Below are 19,498 nucleotides of genomic sequence, written 5' to 3'. Positions count from 1 at the left end.
CAATATATAAAGAATTTTGTGTTTTACAATGTTTAAAAAAAAAATCTCGAAGTTAGTTTAAAGAGAATATTATACATTTTTAAATGAAACTTTAACCATTCTAATTCAGTGAAAAAGCTTGTCGATAAAAAAGTTCTTTTTTAGCGGACGATTAATACAAAAGGAGAAGAAAACCAGTTTTTTTTTGTTGTTTATACAGAATTTAAGACTTTTATAAAGTTTCTTTTTGAACATTTTTAGGATTTTGCTCAGTCGGTTTGCTTCAATTTGTTTTAAATAAAATTAAAAAACGCCCTTAATTTTGACATAATTATAACTTAAAATCCTGAAAATAACTTGGTTGTTGAAACTCATTTCCGACTAACAACAATTTCTTACCTTAGCTATAATCAGTAGATTTATTTTTGCATTATGATATTTTTAAACACTTTTTTTCAAATGTAATAATGACTAAAAATACGATAACATTCAAGCTACTTTCTTTAAAAAATACCATAGAGAGATTTTTCTTGCCTAATAAAGTTTTTGGCTTATTAATAAAAAATTAAAATTGATTAAAAAAATAAATGAATTAATTTAATATCATTAATTAGCATAATTAGGTAAAAAAGGACCATATAATGGTACATAGATAACTCCATATTGCATTGTCCTATTGTTATCAAATTTTCCAGGTAGCATTCATGCATGGGTGTTAACAAAATGTATCAGAATGATAAAAAAAATTATTATTAAAAATTTTATAGTATTTTTAATAAGGTATAAGAAAATTATGATAAAAAAATGGACTTGACTATTCATAACTTTCTTTGGGCTTGCAGAAATATGCTGATTTTGGTACATTTTGTGGGTACTGGTGCATTGAACATACTGTGAAAATTTCAAGTCAATTTGGCTTGTGGAACTCAAGATATCTTTGTACCAAGTATGAAAATTTAAATACAGAGAAAACGATCGTTTAAAAAAATGTATACAAATATAACCAACTTTACACTATAAAAAACTAATTTGCTCCAGATATGTAGGAATTTACTTGCTCTGTTTCTCTTTCTTTGACAGAGAAATCTTTTTTTACAGGTAAGTTTTTTTCATCTTGCAAGTTTGCTAGTTTTTTTTAACGCACTACTTATTCGTGTCGCATTCGATATGTTTGGAGCTTTATTCATGCACTTTCCACTATGAATGCCAAATTTTAAAAACACACTAAAAATTTCAGCTGCTCCTTTGTTAAACTCTAAAAATGAAAATGAGACACCAACTTCAAGTATTGCTTTACTAACATATGTTTGTTTTGGACACTTCTTCCATATAACATTGTTTATTGATTCGTTATTGTTTTGGGTTTCACCATGCAAACTCTTGGTTAATAAACTATCAGCACTTAAATCAATGGATATTGACTTAATCAAAGTACATAAGGCAACTGGTAGATTCAATTTTACGTTATATCGGTTTTGACCTGTAACTTAGTCTGCTTGTCATATACACCAACTTTTATCACTCCATGGACAAAACTTGTGTCGCTCAACCAGGTCGGTTATGTCTGATTATGGTAAAGAACAGCCCAAATACATTTTTTCATAACATAAATATTGTCTCAGTTTTGTTGAATGGCCATTCAATTGTAGTTCTGTAGTGTATTTACTGCTTTATCAGTGAGTCTACCTTTCCCCATAATTTTTTTATTGTCAGATAAAATAACACCTTTGTTTTCCTGTCGCAAATTCCTAAGGCGTGTACCCAATCGCTTTTGTACATGTCCAATACATTCTTTTTTTATCAATAACCACATTGTCACCATATGGTTTAGAATTGGTTACATCATTAAAAGATGAAGTATCTCCGTCTCCAATGTATGATGTATATCGAAGCTTATTTTTCTCAATTGATCTAGCAAACATCTTCACCGCTCCGGCAGATTCCATAACCCCTTTGCATTGTCATAACTAGCTGAGCATTTGTGATTCAAATTCCATTCATTATATTCAGAGTCAGTTTTTCTTTTGCCCCAATACTAACAACCTTTACATGACTTTGAAAAACATATGTATCAATACATTTTCCATTTTCTCTTGACATTAGAGTCACAACTGTTTGTATTGTGGCAAAACCTTTGCTAAATTTGCGAAACCCTATGACCATTCGAAAATTTACAGTTGATATTTCTCTACCAGTTGTCTTCTTGGTATATTTTTTGTCACATTCAGTTGAAGTTTCAAAATCACTGACGTTCGTGTTACAAAACTCACACCAAAGATGGAAATTTAAACAAAAACCACGTTTATTTTTAATATCATTATTGAGTGACAATGGATTTAAACACAGGAAGCACACACTGAATTTTCCAATAACCTTTTTTAAAATGTCAAAATTCATAATAAAATTAAAATCATTTGTGGTAATTTTAGTGTGTAACTTTTGACACGCTTTAATCTTCAAAGAACTAGCACAATGTTTTTCATATTGAGTTTCAACTGTTGTTGTTGAATCTATATGACTTTTGGTATAGGGCAAAGGAGGGCATTAAGACCACTTTTTTCATATACTTTCAGATTTTTCTATTGTAAAAAATGAATATTGTGAAGTTCACGAATATTTTTTTTCCTAGTGACAGACAACATATTTGTATACGAGGCATAGCATTTTATACGGAAAAAAAAAAGTTTTGTATAGTGCCAAGACTGATAAGAAGTTATAAAAAAAATCGCATAAAATAAAAAAAGGGGGGCAATAAGACCAAGTATATTGAATGTATATATTTTTACCAAGACTTAGCGCAATTGTTAACATTTTATTTGATAACTTAAATATTGTCCTTTTTTGTAATTAAAGTGCCTTCAACATTATATAAAATGTCAAATATGTCATAACACACCTATTTATCACTTCTATTTTTACATAATTTAAAACCTTTCATACGGTATACGGTAGAATACGGTACAGTAGAATTTCGACCAGGGATAAAATACTATAAAGCTAAAACTTTGTTTAAGTAAACACAGATGTATAATAATTCACAAAAAAAAGCCCCAATTATTGTAACTCCGAAAGGTGAACTTTTGGGCCTATATAAAAGGGCCTATATAATTTTTCGGGGGAGAAAAAAAGGTTTTTCAAAAAAAATTATTTACCGTTGGAACAATTTAAGTAATTCTAATTTATATTTGTATAAGAAATGTGGTCTAAAAATGAGTATTCAAGAAGTTATTATTAAATATGCCAATCAAAAAATTATAAGTAATACAGGTATACATTATAATTTGATTATTGAAGTAATCCATCATAGACGATATAATTTATACAAAGTTAAATTAATGTCTATAGCTATTCATTATATAAATAAAATAAATTTCAAATCAAATTAGTGGTGTGTGGTGACTAACCACGGATTTATGCCAAGGGTGGATCCATTGAAGGGGGAGGCAATCGCTCCCTTAGACATTTGCAATTTTTTTTTTTTTTTTGTAAACTTTTACATTAACACAGCACTTTGTTTAAATTACGTGAGTAAATTAAAGAGGCTATTTAAAATCAGCAAAAAAAAGTTATAGACTTGCCTGCTCAAAAATCATCAAACCTGAAAATTAACCCCTCCCCCCTCCTTCATAGGTAGTCAGGATCCACCAAATTGAAAAAACATGCCTTTCCCTCCCCCCTCCCCCTCCCCCTATTACTGCAAAGTCTTGACCCCCTTCCCCTTGATATGTGCTCTTCATTAGTGATCCAGTAGCAAAAAATTCTGACTCGATAGTAACTTTATTTTCTTAATAATAACAAAAACATAGTGTTACTTTATATAATCTTTAGTAAAAACTATTTGAAACATGGTTAGTTTTTGAGTCAAAAACAAATGAAATAAACTTAATTATTTTTTATTTCATATATCGTCAAAATATGCAAACTTATAGAGACCATTATCCTATATCTTGTCTTTTCTGTAAAATAATTACATAATCATTTCTTTTTTTAACTTATTTTAAATTTATCTAAAGTTTCTATCCTTAACGTATAATATTGTGGAAATTTGAGGCTGGAAACTGATATCTCTCAAAATTTTGACACTATTACCCGAAATGTGGGTACATTAAGCTAATATTTTTTTTATTTTTGCTATCTTATAAAACATTTAAATTTATCAGCAGATTTTTTAATTTGATCAAATAACCTTATGTTTAAAAGTTACAATCACGTAAGATTTCACCTTCCCTAAAATGAGGGGGTTGTATACTCTACTTGATCATATTTTTAGAATACTTAAATAAAATAAAAACTTGTTGACGAACTTAAAAATATCATAAAACTGTGTGAAAACAAATAATTAAAAAGGAGTCAATTAAAAATAATAATTTTTAAGATTATATTTTTAAAAAAGCCTTAGAACAATTACTACACTTCCACTCCATGACTTTAACATCATCTAATTCAGTTATCATAGTACATTTTATGTGATACCAAATGTCACAAACATCGCAGCACACCCACTGATCACCTTTATCTCCACAGCCACCACATTCAGGACATACAATGTTGCTGTTGTCATCATTATCATTTTTATTCATTTTTTTTTTTTTATTCAATTTTTTTTTGTTTTGCTTTTTTGAAGCTTCTTCTCTTGTTCGTTTTAAACATGCTTCTGATGTTAAACGTTCACCATAGCGAAATTTTTTAATCCGTGCAGATCTTCCATGAAGAAAGGTTTCTGCACATTTAGACTGTAATTGTTTAAGAAAAAAATCTTTGATAGAGGAAGTCGATGTAGAAATTGGTAATGATGAAACAGATGATATTGATGTTGAAATGGGAGCATCGTTAACAGAAATGCTTTGAAGATTAGGCATTGAACATGATCTTGTGAGATGGTTAGTGGAGAATGTAGGTTTCTTTTCTGGTGACTGAAAACACTGATTAAATAAACGTGTGTCAATAGCATCTTTGTTAAGAGGGAAAATGCCAATCCCCTTAAAACCACTTTTGATTTGTTCCATAGTAACGGAACTCTGAAAAAGGGTACGTAGTAGCCCTGGAAAATGTTTCTTGGATGCTGGTTCATTATGTGTTCTTGCATATTTTATAAGTAAACTTTGCCATTTACCTTTTACAGGTCAAAAAACTGATGTGTCTAAAGGTTGAAGAAGATGGGTGAGATGAGCAGGAATGCGTAGGAGAATAACATTATTTTTTTTTGCAAAATCAATAAGTGGGGAGCTCATATGAGAAATATGACCATCAAATATAAGAACACGTGAGCAATTTGCAAGATGCTTTATATACATTAGAAATATGCTTTGAAACCATTCTAAAAAATGAGGGCACTCCATCCAGCCCTTTCTACTAGTAGTATAAACAGCTCCATTAGGGCCACCTTTAACCAGTCTATATACAATTTTTTTCCTTTGTAGATAATATATGGTGGCAATAAATGCCCACTAGTAGAGCATGCACAATTGACAGTAATTTGCTCCTGATCCACCAATGCTTTGCGACACTCGAGAAACACCTCGTTTTGCTAATACAATTTGACTAAGAAGGTTATTAATTCCTGCATTTTTTAATGTTTTTTTGGCTACATCAAACCAAATTTTGAAGGTCTCAGGATTTTCAGCATGGCTTCTTGAATTGCTTAAATGGATTTCTTTGCAAGAAGGCATGCAACCAGTCTTTACTTGGTCGAGAATCTATAAATGATGTATCAATACTGTTTGTTTTAAGAAAATCTTGTATTAGATCTTTTACTTCACCTCTAGTAAAACCCCATCCCCAATCAGCCATTGAAATAAGATATTCTGACGGCTCTTTTTCTTGCTGTGAGGTCAAAACTGTTTTTCGTCCTGGATGAGAGTTAACTGATAGCTCACCGTTTACTCTTTTCGAAAGAACTCTCCTGTCACACCTAAAATGTTTGGATGCCTGGTTTATTGACATTTCTTTATTCAAAACAGAACTGCAGGCATCTATCATTTCCTGGCTATTTGAGTAGAATTTCCTTCCTCCCTGCTTCAACTTTTTGTATGTTCGAACCATTCTAAAAAAAAAAAAAAAATTTATTTTCAAAAATACATTTACAAAATTTATTTTTACATTAAAAAGTTGCTTCTAATTTTAGTCATAATTATTTAACTAGATAGTATGAAGTTTATAGCTGATTTAAATTTATTAGAGAGTTTTGCCATTTTTTACTAGTCAGGGAGGGCATTAAGACCTACTTGTTTTAAAATAAAAGTTTTATACTCTAAGTAAACAAATAAATAAAATTTTTTGTAAAAAGTATTTCAAAGAAGTCTTACCTTGCTAGTATAACAAAAAAAAATATTGTGTGCAAGGTAATTTTAAAGGTATCAATAACTCGGCTCAATAACTCAATGATTTTTACTAAAATAAATATGACATTTAAATTATTATTTTTATGTCTAAATATTACTTAAGTAGAATGTGTAACTTTAAAAAAGGGCTTACTAAACTTTACTTTCAATTAAAATAAAAGCAAACAACTTGTTATAGACTTTTTAATGAAAAACTGAAGAGCACCGATATTGGAAAAGTTTTTCATGAACTTCCAACAAAATTAAAAACTGCCGTAAAAAACGACGATATTGAAAATCAAATAATCATGGTAAAAAATTACTTGTTAGTCCAAGAAATGATTTAAACTACTCGCTTACGTAGTAAGAAAATATATATCATGAAAAACTTAGTAAATTATTATTTACACAATAGCATAAAGGAATTCAGTATTAGCTCTGCTCAAAAAGATCTTATTGCCCCTCTGATCTTATTACCCCGCTTTACTTTACTGATTTCCTTTAAACTTTGGTTTTTTAAATCGTATTTTCTTTGGCATTTTTAATAATAACTAAATAAATAAGTTTTTCATTATTTACAGGTGAAATAACATAACTAATATACAAATAACTGTACACATAAAAAATTTGCAGACACAGCCAAAAAATTTGCAGCAAGCCAGCAAAGCAAGCATGTCAATGAAAATTGCTTTTATGTCAATGAAAATTGCTTTTATATGTACTGTAATTAAGTAACGGTAAGTTATGAAATGTAAACAAGAAGCATTTAGGCAGTTTATAGGAGGAAAATGGAGAGATTCGATAAGAAGGTATAAATAATAGTATTGTATTTGCCGATTGAAAATAATTTACACTCGTAATTTATAAAAACAAATCTTTACATGACTGGGGCTTGAAGAAGACAAAATTCATCTTACCATTAAGCCCCCCCCAAAAAATGCATATTCATCAAATAAAATGTTTTAACAAAATGCAAAAAATAAAATATATAACGTTTAAAATATTTAGTAATTCAAAGAGTATTTATATTTAAGAACTGATTAGTAAAATAAGATGATATATAATTATTAATATTACAAAAAGAATTTACAATAACTTTTTTTAATAAAAATTGAAATTATAAAATTTTACAATATTTTTAGTAATTAGTATTTCAAATAATAAAACTTAAAAAAATCGTTTGTAAATTCAAAACTTATAAGATAAGAAATACATTTACATTAGCAGACTATTGTTTAGAATATTAAATATAATATTAAAGAGTAATTAGTAGGTTAATTTTTGTTTTTGTTTGCTAGTTTAAAAAGCTTTTTAGAAGAACTTTAATTCATTTTCATGTATCATCAGTAATTGCTTAAGTTTTGTTTTAAACTGGTTTAAAGAATAATTAGATTTCAGCTCATTATTTAATATTGTATTCCACAGCTTAGGACCTCGGTTAGCAATTGAGAATTTGGTTGCTGAATAATGTGTTTTGGATTGAATGTAATTGTTTTTTGAAAATCTGGTAGGGTATATGTGGTTTATTTTTTCAAAAAGTGAATTAAATAACATTGGTGATATTTTTTTATCAAGTTTAAACATGAAGATAAGAATATGGTAAAGGTTTAGCTTATATACATTTAGAATATTAAGTTTATTAAATAATGTTTGAGTGTGAGAGAAACGGTCTACGTTTGTAATTATCCTTATAGCCTGTTTTTGTTTACTAAACAGTTTTTTTACTTTTGTTGCGTTTGTGCTGCACCAAGCAACGTTTGCATAATTTAAGTAGCAATGAATTAAAGAAAAATATAAGTTTTTTAAACAAGATAGATTTAAAAACTGCTTGGCTTTATACAAAACACCTATATTTTTTGATATTTTATTTTCAATTAGACCTATGTGGTCCCTCCAGGTTAAATTTTCATCCAGAACCACACCTAAAAATTTTATTGATTGCTCTCTTTTTAATAATGCGTTATCAATAAAAAGATCAGGAAGTTTTAATGGAATATCTTGTTTTTTATGAAGACGATGGAACAAAGTGTATTTGGATTTATTGATGTTCAAAGATAGTTTGTTTGATTTGAACCATTGAGTTAATTTTTCAAGTTCTTTGTTTACTGTTTGAAATAATTTACTGATATCTTTACTAGAATAAAACAATGCAGTATATAAGATATATGCAATGTATGCAGTATATAAGATATACTGTAGAAGAAGAAAAGTAAAAAATTAGTAAAGAAAAAATCGTAACATTTTTTTCTCATTACCTAGTCATAAAAATGACTGAACTAGGTGTTTTCCACTTAGAATCAATTATTTTACTAATTAAATTTGAGTTCTTTAATAAATTCTTCGTTAGAATTAATAAAAATATTTTTTTTAATGTCAAAAAAAAAGGGGGATCTACCAACTTAAATCAATTAAAAAATATTCTCTTTAAATTTTTCAAAACGTTAATACAATAGTGTATTGAGCAGCCGTGGCGCAGAGGTAGCGCATTTGCTTTAGAAACAAAGTCTGTGGTTCAAATCTCAAATCTCAAATCAAAATCTGTGGTTCAAATCTCACCTCTGGGCAAGTTTTACGCCATCGGTTAGGAAGGAGACGTAAACTTCCAATTAAATGATCATCCGCGGAGCTCTGTGATAAGTCCGTTAGGACTTCTTTGGGAACCTAAATAAATAATAATAATAGAATAATAATAATAATAAATAAAATAAAAATACATAATAATAATAATAAATAATAAAAATAAATAATAATAATAATAAATAATAATAAATAAAAGTACAACAAGTAGTTTTCCCTGATCAGTTCAAAATCAAAATTCAAAAAATCAAGTTCAAAATATCAAGTTCAAAATATCAAGTTCAAAATATCAAGTTCAAAATATCAAGTTCAAAATATCAAGTTCAAAATATCAAGTTCAAAATATCAAGTTCAAAATATCAAGTTCAAAATATCAAGTTCAAAATATCAAGCTCAAAAAATCAAGCTCAAAAAATCAAGTTCAAAATATCAAGTTCAAAATATCAAGTTCAAAATATCAAGTTCAAAATATCAAGTTCAAAATATCAAGTTCAAAATATCAAGTTCAAAATATCAAGTTCAAAATATCAAGTTCAAAATATCAAGTTCAAAATATCAAGTTCAAAATATCAAGTTCAAAATATCAAGTTCAAAATATCAAGTTCAAAATATCAAGTTCAAAATATCAAGTTCAAAATATCAAGTTCAAAATATCAAGTTCAAAATATCAAGTTCAAAATATCAAGTTCAAAATATCAAGTTCAAAATATCAAGTTCAAAATATCAAGTTCAAAATATCAAGTTCAAAATATCAAGTTCAAAATATCAAGTTCAAAATATCAAGTTCAAAATATCAAGTTCAAAATATCAAGTTCAAAATATCAAGTTCAAAATATCAAGTTCAAAATATCAAGTTCAAAATATCAAGTTCAAAATATAAAGTTCAAAATATCAAGTTCAAAATATCAAGTTCAAAATATCAAGTTCAAAATATCAAGTTCAAAATATCAAGTTCAAAATATCAAGTTCAAAATATCAAGTTCAAAATATCAAGTTCAAAATATCAAGTTCAAAATATCAAGTTCAAAATATCAAGTTCAAAATATCAAGTTCAAAATATCAAGTTCAAAATATCAAGTTCAAAATATCAAGTTCAAAATATCAAGTTCAAAATATCAAGCTCAAAAAATCAAGCTCAAAAAATCAAGTTCAAAATATCAAGTTCAAAATATCAAGTTCAAAATATCAAGTTCAAAATATCAAGTTCAAAATATCAAGTTCAAAATATCAAGTTAAAAATATCAAGTTCAAAATATCAAGTTCAAAATATCAAGTTCAAAATATCAAGTTCAAAATATCAAGTTCAAAATATCAAGTTCAAAATATCAAGTTCAAAATATCAAGTTCAAAATATCAAGTTCAAAATATCAAGTTCAAAATATCAAGTTCAAAATATCAAGTTCAAAATATCAAGTTCAAAATATCAAGTTCAAAATATCAAGTTCAAAATATCAAGTTCAAAATACCAAGTTCAAAATATCAAGTTCAAAATATCAAGTTCAAAATATCAAGTTCAAAATATCAAGTTCAAAATATCAAGTTCAAAATATCAAGTTCAAAATATCAAGTTCAAAATATCAAGTTCAAAATATCAAGTTCAAAATATCAAGTTCAAAATATCAAGTTCAAAATATCAAGTTCAAAATATCAAGTTCAAAATATCAAGTTCAAAATATCAAGTTCAAAATATCAAGTTCAAAATATCAAGTTCAAAATATCAAGTTCAAAATATCAAGTTCAAAATATCAAGTTCAAAATATCAAGTTCAAAATATCAAGTTCAAAATATCAAGTTCAAAATATCAAGTTCAAAATATCAAGCTCAAAAAATCAAGCTCAAAAAATCAAGTTCAAAATATCAAGTTCAAAATATCAAGTTCAAAATATCAAGTTCAAAATATCAAGTTCAAAATATCAAGTTCAAAATATCAAGTTCAAAATATCAAGTTCAAAATATCAAGTTCAAAATATCAAGTTCAAAATATCAAGTTCAAAATATCAAGTTCAAAATATCAAGTTCAAAATATCAAGTTCAAAATATCAAGTTCAAAATATCAAGTTCAAAATATCAAGTTCAAAATATCAAGTTCAAAATATCAAGTTCAAAATATCAAGTTCAAAATAATCCCAAGATAATCCCAATCTACTAAAAAGGAAACATAAATAATAAATATAACTGCCGACATACCTCTATTTTATCAACCTTATCAAAAATCTTAGAAAAAAATATCTATAACTACCATACAATACAAAAACAAGACATTCGCAAAAACAAAAATTCTTTACAAATACAAAATAATACAAAAAAATACGGTTGCATACTAATTTTAATGACAAAAATTATTTATATAAAAATCAGTTTGGTTTTAAAAGATATACTTCTACTAAGCATGTAATTACCCAATTCATCTTTGAAATTTCTAACTCTTTCAAAAATTTACTATTCACATTAGGTATTTTTTTTAGATTTACCAAAAGCGTTTGATACAGTAAATCGTGGCATTTTGATTCATAAACTTAAATATTATGGAGTAAATGACGTAAACTTAAAATGATCTAAGAATTATTTAAAAAATCGAAAAAAAAATTAGTTTCTTTTATCGATCTTTTATCGATAAGGGAAAAGTTACAAGTGAAGATATTGTAAAAATAAATAAACAAAAAGTAAATAAATAAAGAACGCGATTACTCAAAGATGACCATCAGGTCTTGTCACAGAGAACCACTGATAAAGAACTTGAAACTTAAAATTATACAAAGTATAAAAGTCGTTATACAAGTAAATTAAATCGTTAAGATTAACAAATCCTTATACAACTATAAAATATAAATAAACAAAAAATATACAAGTATTTGATTTAATAAATAAAACGAAAGCAGACACTTGCAGAAGACCATTAAGTCTTCGTCAAGAACTGCTCCTAAATTTAAAAATCTCATAAAAATCAAATGCATACATACATGGTCGAGTGTAAGCAAAAAAAAAATTTAGGCACATTTATATACATATTAAACTGCATCACTGCATAAAATATTAAAAAGTAAATTATTCAATGTTTAAAAATACAAAAATATATCATCAATAGGCAAAATGATTTCCTTAAGCTTTTTTTGAATGAGAGGTAACTCCATTCTAAAGAAAGATCAAAATATTTAAAACTATTTTAATCCAAGAGAAGCTCAACGAAATGAAATGCTTGATTTTCCAAAATTAGTTGGAAAGAATGGTTGACAAATTAAATTACCATTTCTTAAGTTGTATTTATTTTTATCTTTTAAGGTATACAAATTATGGAAGGAAACTGGTTTGGAGTTTTACATTTGTACCTAAAACAAAGAATATAAAAAAACATTTAGCTGATATATATCATGAATTTTTTTTTAAATAAGAGAGGCTTGGCATGAGTAAATCTGTTCTTAAAATTAATAATACATAAGAAAAACGCTATTATGCATTCAATCATATCTATGTGAATTATGCAAGTAATGCTTGGGAAAATAATGCTTGGGTAAGCACGGAAAAAGTTACAATCTCTCTATTGCCGTCAGTAACATGCAATACTTGTAATTAATGATAGCTGATATTTTTTCTCACTCTAAACAACTTTTTTCTAAAATGATATCACTTAATATTTACGAACTCAATAGTTTAGGCTTTGTATATATATGGAAACGTAATCTTTCTCCTACCGTTTTTAATAATCTATTTACCTTGAAACCTACCAATAAATACTTTCAGAGAAATACCAACCTTCAATATGAGACTTTTCGTTAAACAAATTTTGATCAATGCATTTATTTTTATGCATTTTATGCATTGGTGCACCTCATTCGGAATAAAATTCTTTTGCTTAAATTTAATTTATATTTAATAATCTGCCTACTTCTTTGTAGAGTTGTTAATCCTTGGCCTTGCCTTAAGGTCAAAAATTACGGCCTTGGCCTTGGTCTTGGCCTTAAACATTTTAGCCTTGGCGTTGATTGTTTTAGCCTTCTACCTTATTTTTATTTATTTACACTGTTTTTATTCAACTTATATAAATCTGTTGTTAGTACATAAAAGTTGTTAGCAAAGTATATTTTACAGAATTTTTTATTTATAAAATCTAACTTTGAACCAATAAGCAATATTTTAGTTATCCTTCCTTGATACAAGCTATCAAAGATTTGCTCAAAAACAACACCATAAACCACTTTGACACCTACTAAAAATATTGTTACACCTCAGATTCAAAAGCTCTTTACCAAAAAAAAAGTGCTTATTTGCAAATAATAGAAAAAATCTTGTTTTACAAACATGATAGTTTTGACAAACTAGCTTGAACGATTAACTGAAATTTAATCAAAAAGATTTTTTGTTAAAAAAAAACTCTACACAATCAAAAAATATTCAATAATTAGAAATCTATATTTGACAAGTATTTCTGTGTCTCTGCAACGTCAGCTTCAGTCGAGCGTATTTTTTGTCAGAGTGGATTGATAATGTGTCCTCATAGAGCTCGTATGTTTAATTCGTTTCTTAAAACTTTGATATTTCTTAAATGTAAAAAAGACTTATAGGCTATATAGTGATAGTTAGTGCTTTTGATTAATAGCTTATATATAATATTAAATATAACATATAATATCAACGTATTTTTATTTAAAAGATGTAGTATTAGTTGTGTTATTTAAAAGATGTTAGTATTAATTGGGAGCATTAAGTACAAATATATAAAAATAAAGAGTTGAAAGTTTTAATTCTTTATTTTAATGTATTTTGGTTTTCGGCTGTCATATATATCTCCAAATATATTTTCTTATATAACTCGTCGAATTTTGCGCAAAACCTTGGTTTAATTTTACAACATGTGGTTTTAATGTCACAGCACTTGATACCTGCAGTTTTGTTAATAATTGGCCTTAACGTAAGGGTAAAATTTATGTTATTAGTCTTGAAAATGTTTGCGTAGGCCTTGACCTTGAAACTCTTTTTATTGGCCTTGACCTTGAAAGCCCCTTTAGGCTTAGGTCTTGGCCTTGAAACCTTTGGCCTTGGTCTTAGACTTGGCCTTGGAACATGTGGCCTTTCTATTTTTGGTTTTTTTCACAAATCTGCTTCTTTGCATCTTTTCAAAATTAGGCTGAAAAATCTTTAATTCTCCCATATCACAAATTTTGACAAAAATATTTATACTATGAAAATATAACTTAAAAGTAAACATGGTTCCTAAATGAAGATCATAATGATCTCATCGTTAGAACTTTTTACAAGTTTAAACTTTTTTATATCAAGACATAAACAAAAATAAAAAATTAAAATAAATTGTGTTAAAAATTGAAAATATAAATTAAGTTGCTAATGTTAAATATAATAAAATGTTGGATCTTATCGTCAAAACCTATAAAAGCGCAAATATACAAATATCATACATAAAAATATATACAAAGTTAATTAGGGATTCAATCCCGTAAACTTTTCAACCACGCGGGATCTGCGCTGAAATTTTTAATTTCTGTGCGGATCCAGCGCGGGATTGGTAGATTTCTTGTGCACATTATAAAAGGCAAAATGACAATTGTATTTTTCTTTCAAGTATTTCAGAAAAAATATACTCAACTTATTAAATTAATAAGATGAGGTAAATAAAGCCAAAAAATACAATTTATTTGTAAATCAATATAATTCTTAACATTTAATGAACAAAAAGATTAGCCAAAATACGTAGAACAACTTTAAGCTTTATGTAGAACGTCTATTAGCTTTATTTATTCTTTTAAATATCAAATATGAGAAAATCATTGTAAGAAATGCGCTCTTAAGAAATAGACACTATTTAAAGTATCATCACTTAATCTACTCCTCAAAGGACTGCATATACAAGCAGTAGCTAAAAAAGCTCGCTCGGCCTCTACGCTTCTTGGTGGTATTGTCATCAAGTAACTATGCGCTATATCTAGAAACTTGCCTCTTATTCCGTTACTTTCATAGGCAGACATTTCCTTCTTCAATAATTTATCAAAGTCTAAAGAATCTAAATATGGCATCTCCTTTACATTTTTTGTCCAGCTTTTCTTGTCTTTCTGTATTTGATTTTCCGATTCTTTTTTCAGCAATAGAATTGTAGGAGTAAGTATTTGGAATTGTTAATAGAATCTACAGCTTCTTTTTCTTCGAGTTTATTTCCTTTGTCTTCATTTCTTTCAATTGTATAAACTCTTATCAATATTTATGGCATTGAAAAAGTATTTTCATTTTTTTAAATTTCTTATTTATATTTTTTAGGATTTTGTAAGTAAACTTGTAGTCCATTTAAATTCTTGTTACGACGTTGTGTAAAACTCTCACGAAGTGCTGCGGCTAAATCTATGCTCAAAAGTGATGATTGCTTTTGTAATTTATCTAACATAAACTGAAAAGTTGTTTTTGCAGTGACAAGTTCGATTCTCTCTTGCATAATAGTTCGAGACCAAGTTTTAGTGGTGCCAGGCAAATAATTAAGTTATTGATTTGGGACCATTCTTCTTGGGTGAAACGAATTTCTGACCCAACATCAATAAAGACTTTTTCAATACACACTTTTAGTCTATGAAATCTTTCTAACCTATTGAACATACTGTTCCAGCTAGTTTTACAATCAAGAATCAACTTAAGCTTTTTCCCGTGTTCTTGTAGGATATACTTCTGTAAATATGTATCATTTTTGACAGGAGAGTTTTTAAATATTTTCGCAACCTTTCTCATTTTAATCTTTTTTCATGAGATCTTTGTAAACGTAATTTAATGTACAACAAGCATGGTATTACTAAAAATTTCTTTGACGACATGTTTCAACTTAATATCTTTCCCATTATCAACAAACCTACCAGGGTAACTTCAAAATCTATTACTGCTATTGACAATATTTTAACAAACTCAATACAAGAACCTTCTCTAAAATCAGAAATAATAAAAACAGATATTTCAGATCACTTTCCAATATACTTCTCTTTCTCACAAAATTCCACAAAAATTATTATTTCAAAAATCTTATGTTATAAAAGAATTATCGATGAAACGTCTACTCAAAAATTCAAGGACTTGCTATCGGCAACAAATTGGCAAAAGGTCTACCAAGAATGTGACCAAGGAAACACAAACTCTGCGTACATTAACTTTATTAATTTATTTATCCTACAATATAATAAAAGTTTTCCAATTCAAGAAAAAAAAATAAAAAAAAAATATTTAAATTGTCCATGGATAACAAAAGAAATAAGAAAATCCTTAAAACAAAAACAAAAACTATACGTAAAATACTTAAAAAATAGAAGCGAAGCAAACCTATCCCTCTACAAGCAATACAAAAACCTATTTGAAAAAATTAAAAAAAAACACAAAATTTTATATTATTCTAATTAAATACAAAAATTTAATGGTGACTTAAAAAAGACATGGGACATTATGAAGGAAATTATTAGTAAAAGTAAATTTAATGTTAACAAAATGCCTTCTAGAGTAATAGTTAATGAAAGTGAATCAAACAACAAGCGAGATATCTCCAATGAATTCAACAAATACTTTGCCAACATTGGTGCTGATCTTGCATCAAAAATTCAATGCCCAAATAATACATTTAAAAGTTACTTAACAGGCTCACACTGCTCTTTATATTTCAATGAAATAAATCAAGATGAACTTGAAATAGCTATTAAATCACTTAAAATTAAGTCCCCAGGAATCGATGATATCTCTTGCAAAGTAGTATCAGATGTTTTTGAGGAGATACGTAATCCAATTTACCAAGTATTTAATTCATCAATTTCAACAGGTATTGTACCTGATAAACTAAAAATCCCTAAAATTATACCAATTTATAAATCAGGAGAAACTAATTCTTTTAACAATTATAGACCAATCTCTATCCTTTCGGTATTCTCAAAACTTCTAGAACGAATAATCTATAATAAATTAAATGAATATTTAAGAACTAACAAAATTATCAATAAAGGTCAATATGGTTTTCAAAAGCTACACTCAACTGAGCATGCAATCCTTGACCTCTCAAATAGAATAAGTAGATCATTTAAAAAAAAAAAATAACATTAGGGATCTTTATTGATTTGTCAAAGGCATTTGACACCGTCAAACATGAGATTTTACTAACAAAAATGAAAAACTATGGTATAAAAAATCAAGCTTTAAATTGGTTTAAAAACTACCTTAATAACAGACAACAGTGTGTCATTATAAATAGAAAAAGCAACTCAAATTTACTAAAAACAAAATGTGGTGTACCCCAAGGTTCCATTCTTGCTCCTCTTTTGTTTCTTATTTATATAAACGATCTTCCAAATGCCTCTTATATCTTTAAAACTATAATGTTTGCCGACGATACAAACTTATTTTACTCGTCAAAGACAATCAAAGACCTCTATGAAAAAACAAATGCTGAACTAAAAAAAGTCAACATATGGTTTAAATCAAATAAACTGTCACTCAATATAGAAAAAACTAAGTATATACTATTTCACTCTAATCAACAAATTAAAAAAATACCCCTGAACCTACCAACAATTAATATAGAAAATATAACCATCAAAATAGCTCTGAATACAAAGTTTTTAGGAGTTCTAATTGATGAACACATCTCCTGGAAACCCCACATAAACTACATAAACACAAAAATATCAAAGAACATTGGTTTACTTTACAAGGCAAGACCATTTTTGTCTCAAAAAAGTCTAAAACTTATCTACTTTTCATTCATACATTGCTATCTCATATATGACAATATAGCATGGGGCAGTACCCACAAATCTAAATTACAACCACTTTACTTACGTCAAAAACACGCTTCAAGACTAGTATACAACAAAAACAAATTTACTCATGCTCAACCCCTACTGGAACAAATGAACGCACTAAATATATTCCAAATAAATATTTTTCAAAATATACAAATTATTGTATAAAAGATTATTGGAAACAAGATAATTGCATACTTTATTGTACATAATATGCTCTAAAATTTTTGAAAAAATTAAAAGGATGGATATGGTTATAAGATAGTTACTAACTTTGTATCATCCCCCTTTTTTAGAATTGGAAAATAGCTTTTTGCAATTTTTAGTTGATCAGGGTAAACTCCTTGGTGGACAGATGATTCGTAAACTGCAAAAAGTATATCTTTAAGGTGGTACAACACCAAAAAACTAGGAAACTAAAAATTTTTATGAGTTTTTCAATTTTGGATAAAATATGTGTCAAATTAATCAAAGAACGTTTAGCCAAAGTTTCAGAGCTGAGTAATTTATCTTTCTTTAGATATGAGCATTTTATTAGAACACTATGTATCTTTTTTTCCTTAGCAACGGAGATACTAAATATTTAACATGGTTGTTAGGGCATTTTCTTCCTGAAAATAAGCTCAATTTTACTGGAGTCTTCAAGCTTTGTAAGCTTGATGTCACTTCTATGTTTTCCGAATTGAAATTCATTTAAAAGTCATTGTTCTTAACCACTAAACACGTTTTGTAACAGTTAACAGATTTGAAAGATTTGGAGTGTTATTGTTTGTTTACCCTTTGGATTTATATTTTATATATATATATTTATACATACATATATATATATATATATATATATATATATATATATATATATATATATATATATATATTTAAGTTAAATAAAAGAAATTCCAAATAAACAAAATAGTACTAGAAAGAAGAGCAGAAAATGGAATGGGTTTAAACCCATTATATAGTTAATAATATAATATAGTTAATAATATAATATAGTTGCTTACAACTCCGAGACATGATATTCTCAAATCAAAACCTGCAGATCAGGAGATTTCTTGTGTTAGCTCAAGAAAGTTAGATGTATCGTTCAACTCGGATAAATGTGAATCTGACGACTATTTTATACTTAATAACTTTTTATTGTTAAAGAAATTAATTGCAGAGACTGTTTGCCCCAACTGCTTTATTGGAAATTCGCTAATCAAAGATAACGCTGGTTCTCGCATGGGCTGTTGTCATTTACTTAAGATGAAGTGTACAAAGTGTGACTTTTCTAAAAAATTTTGAACTTTACCAAAGTCAAAGAATTCTTTAAACACAAATGAGTTTTTTATTGATACCGTTAAAAAAGAACTTTCATCTCTAGAATCACCATATGAGATCAACCTGCAAGCTGTCATCGGATTGCAAGAAATAGGTGTTGGTCATGAGTTGATAAAAACCTTTTCCTTCTGCATGAATCTTTATTGTTTGTCGCCTAATGGCTTTGATAAGTTAAATAAAACTGCCATGTTAGTATACAAAATTTCTGCTGAGGAAAGTATGCAAAAAGCTGCTTTTGAAACCAAATCAATAAACAACTCTCTTGAAATGAAAGAAGTTAGAATTTCTATTGATGGTTCATGGCAAAAGCGAGGTCATAATTTGTTGAATGGTGTTGTAACTGCTGTTTGTAGTGTGTAATATTAATTCTATATTTGTTTTTCTCACAATATTCGTGAATATCTTTACTCAATATATATACATTTGCAAATACCCCCGAGATACAATGTAATAAATGACGCATCCACAACGTTGCTTCTGTCGCAACACAACAATAGTTTATATATAATACAGTTATTTACACTAATTACAACA

The 19,498-nt window shown here is 27.5% G+C and overlaps 1 protein-coding gene across 1 annotated transcript; it reads left to right on the top strand.

The window, feature by feature from the left end:
* The first annotated feature begins 7,087 nt into the window (after window positions 1–7,087).
* Window positions 7,088–11,011, top strand: LOC136075915 (uncharacterized). The gene is made up of 2 exons (XM_065789360.1): window positions 7,088–7,108; window positions 9,143–11,011. Exons 1-2 carry the CDS (start codon window positions 7,088–7,090, stop codon window positions 11,009–11,011), a joined length of 1,890 nt encoding a protein of 629 aa, XP_065645432.1.
* The last annotated feature ends 8,487 nt before the right edge of the window (window positions 11,012–19,498 follow it).

This window comes from Hydra vulgaris, chromosome 02 (genome assembly GCF_038396675.1).
Source record: "Hydra vulgaris chromosome 02, alternate assembly HydraT2T_AEP".
Classification (NCBI taxonomy): Eukaryota; Metazoa; Cnidaria; class Hydrozoa; order Anthoathecata; family Hydridae; genus Hydra; species Hydra vulgaris.
The sequence above is the reverse complement of the archived record's forward strand: the minus strand, read 5'-3'. Positions and strand labels throughout refer to the sequence as shown.

Coding starts and splice junctions, on each gene's coding strand:
- LOC136075915 (XM_065789360.1), top strand. CDS start 7,088: ATGGAGAGATTCGATAAGAAG. Junction 7,109..9,142: donor TGGAGAGATTCGATAAGAAG/GTATAAATAATA, acceptor CAAAATATCAAG/TTCAAAATATCAAGTTCAAA.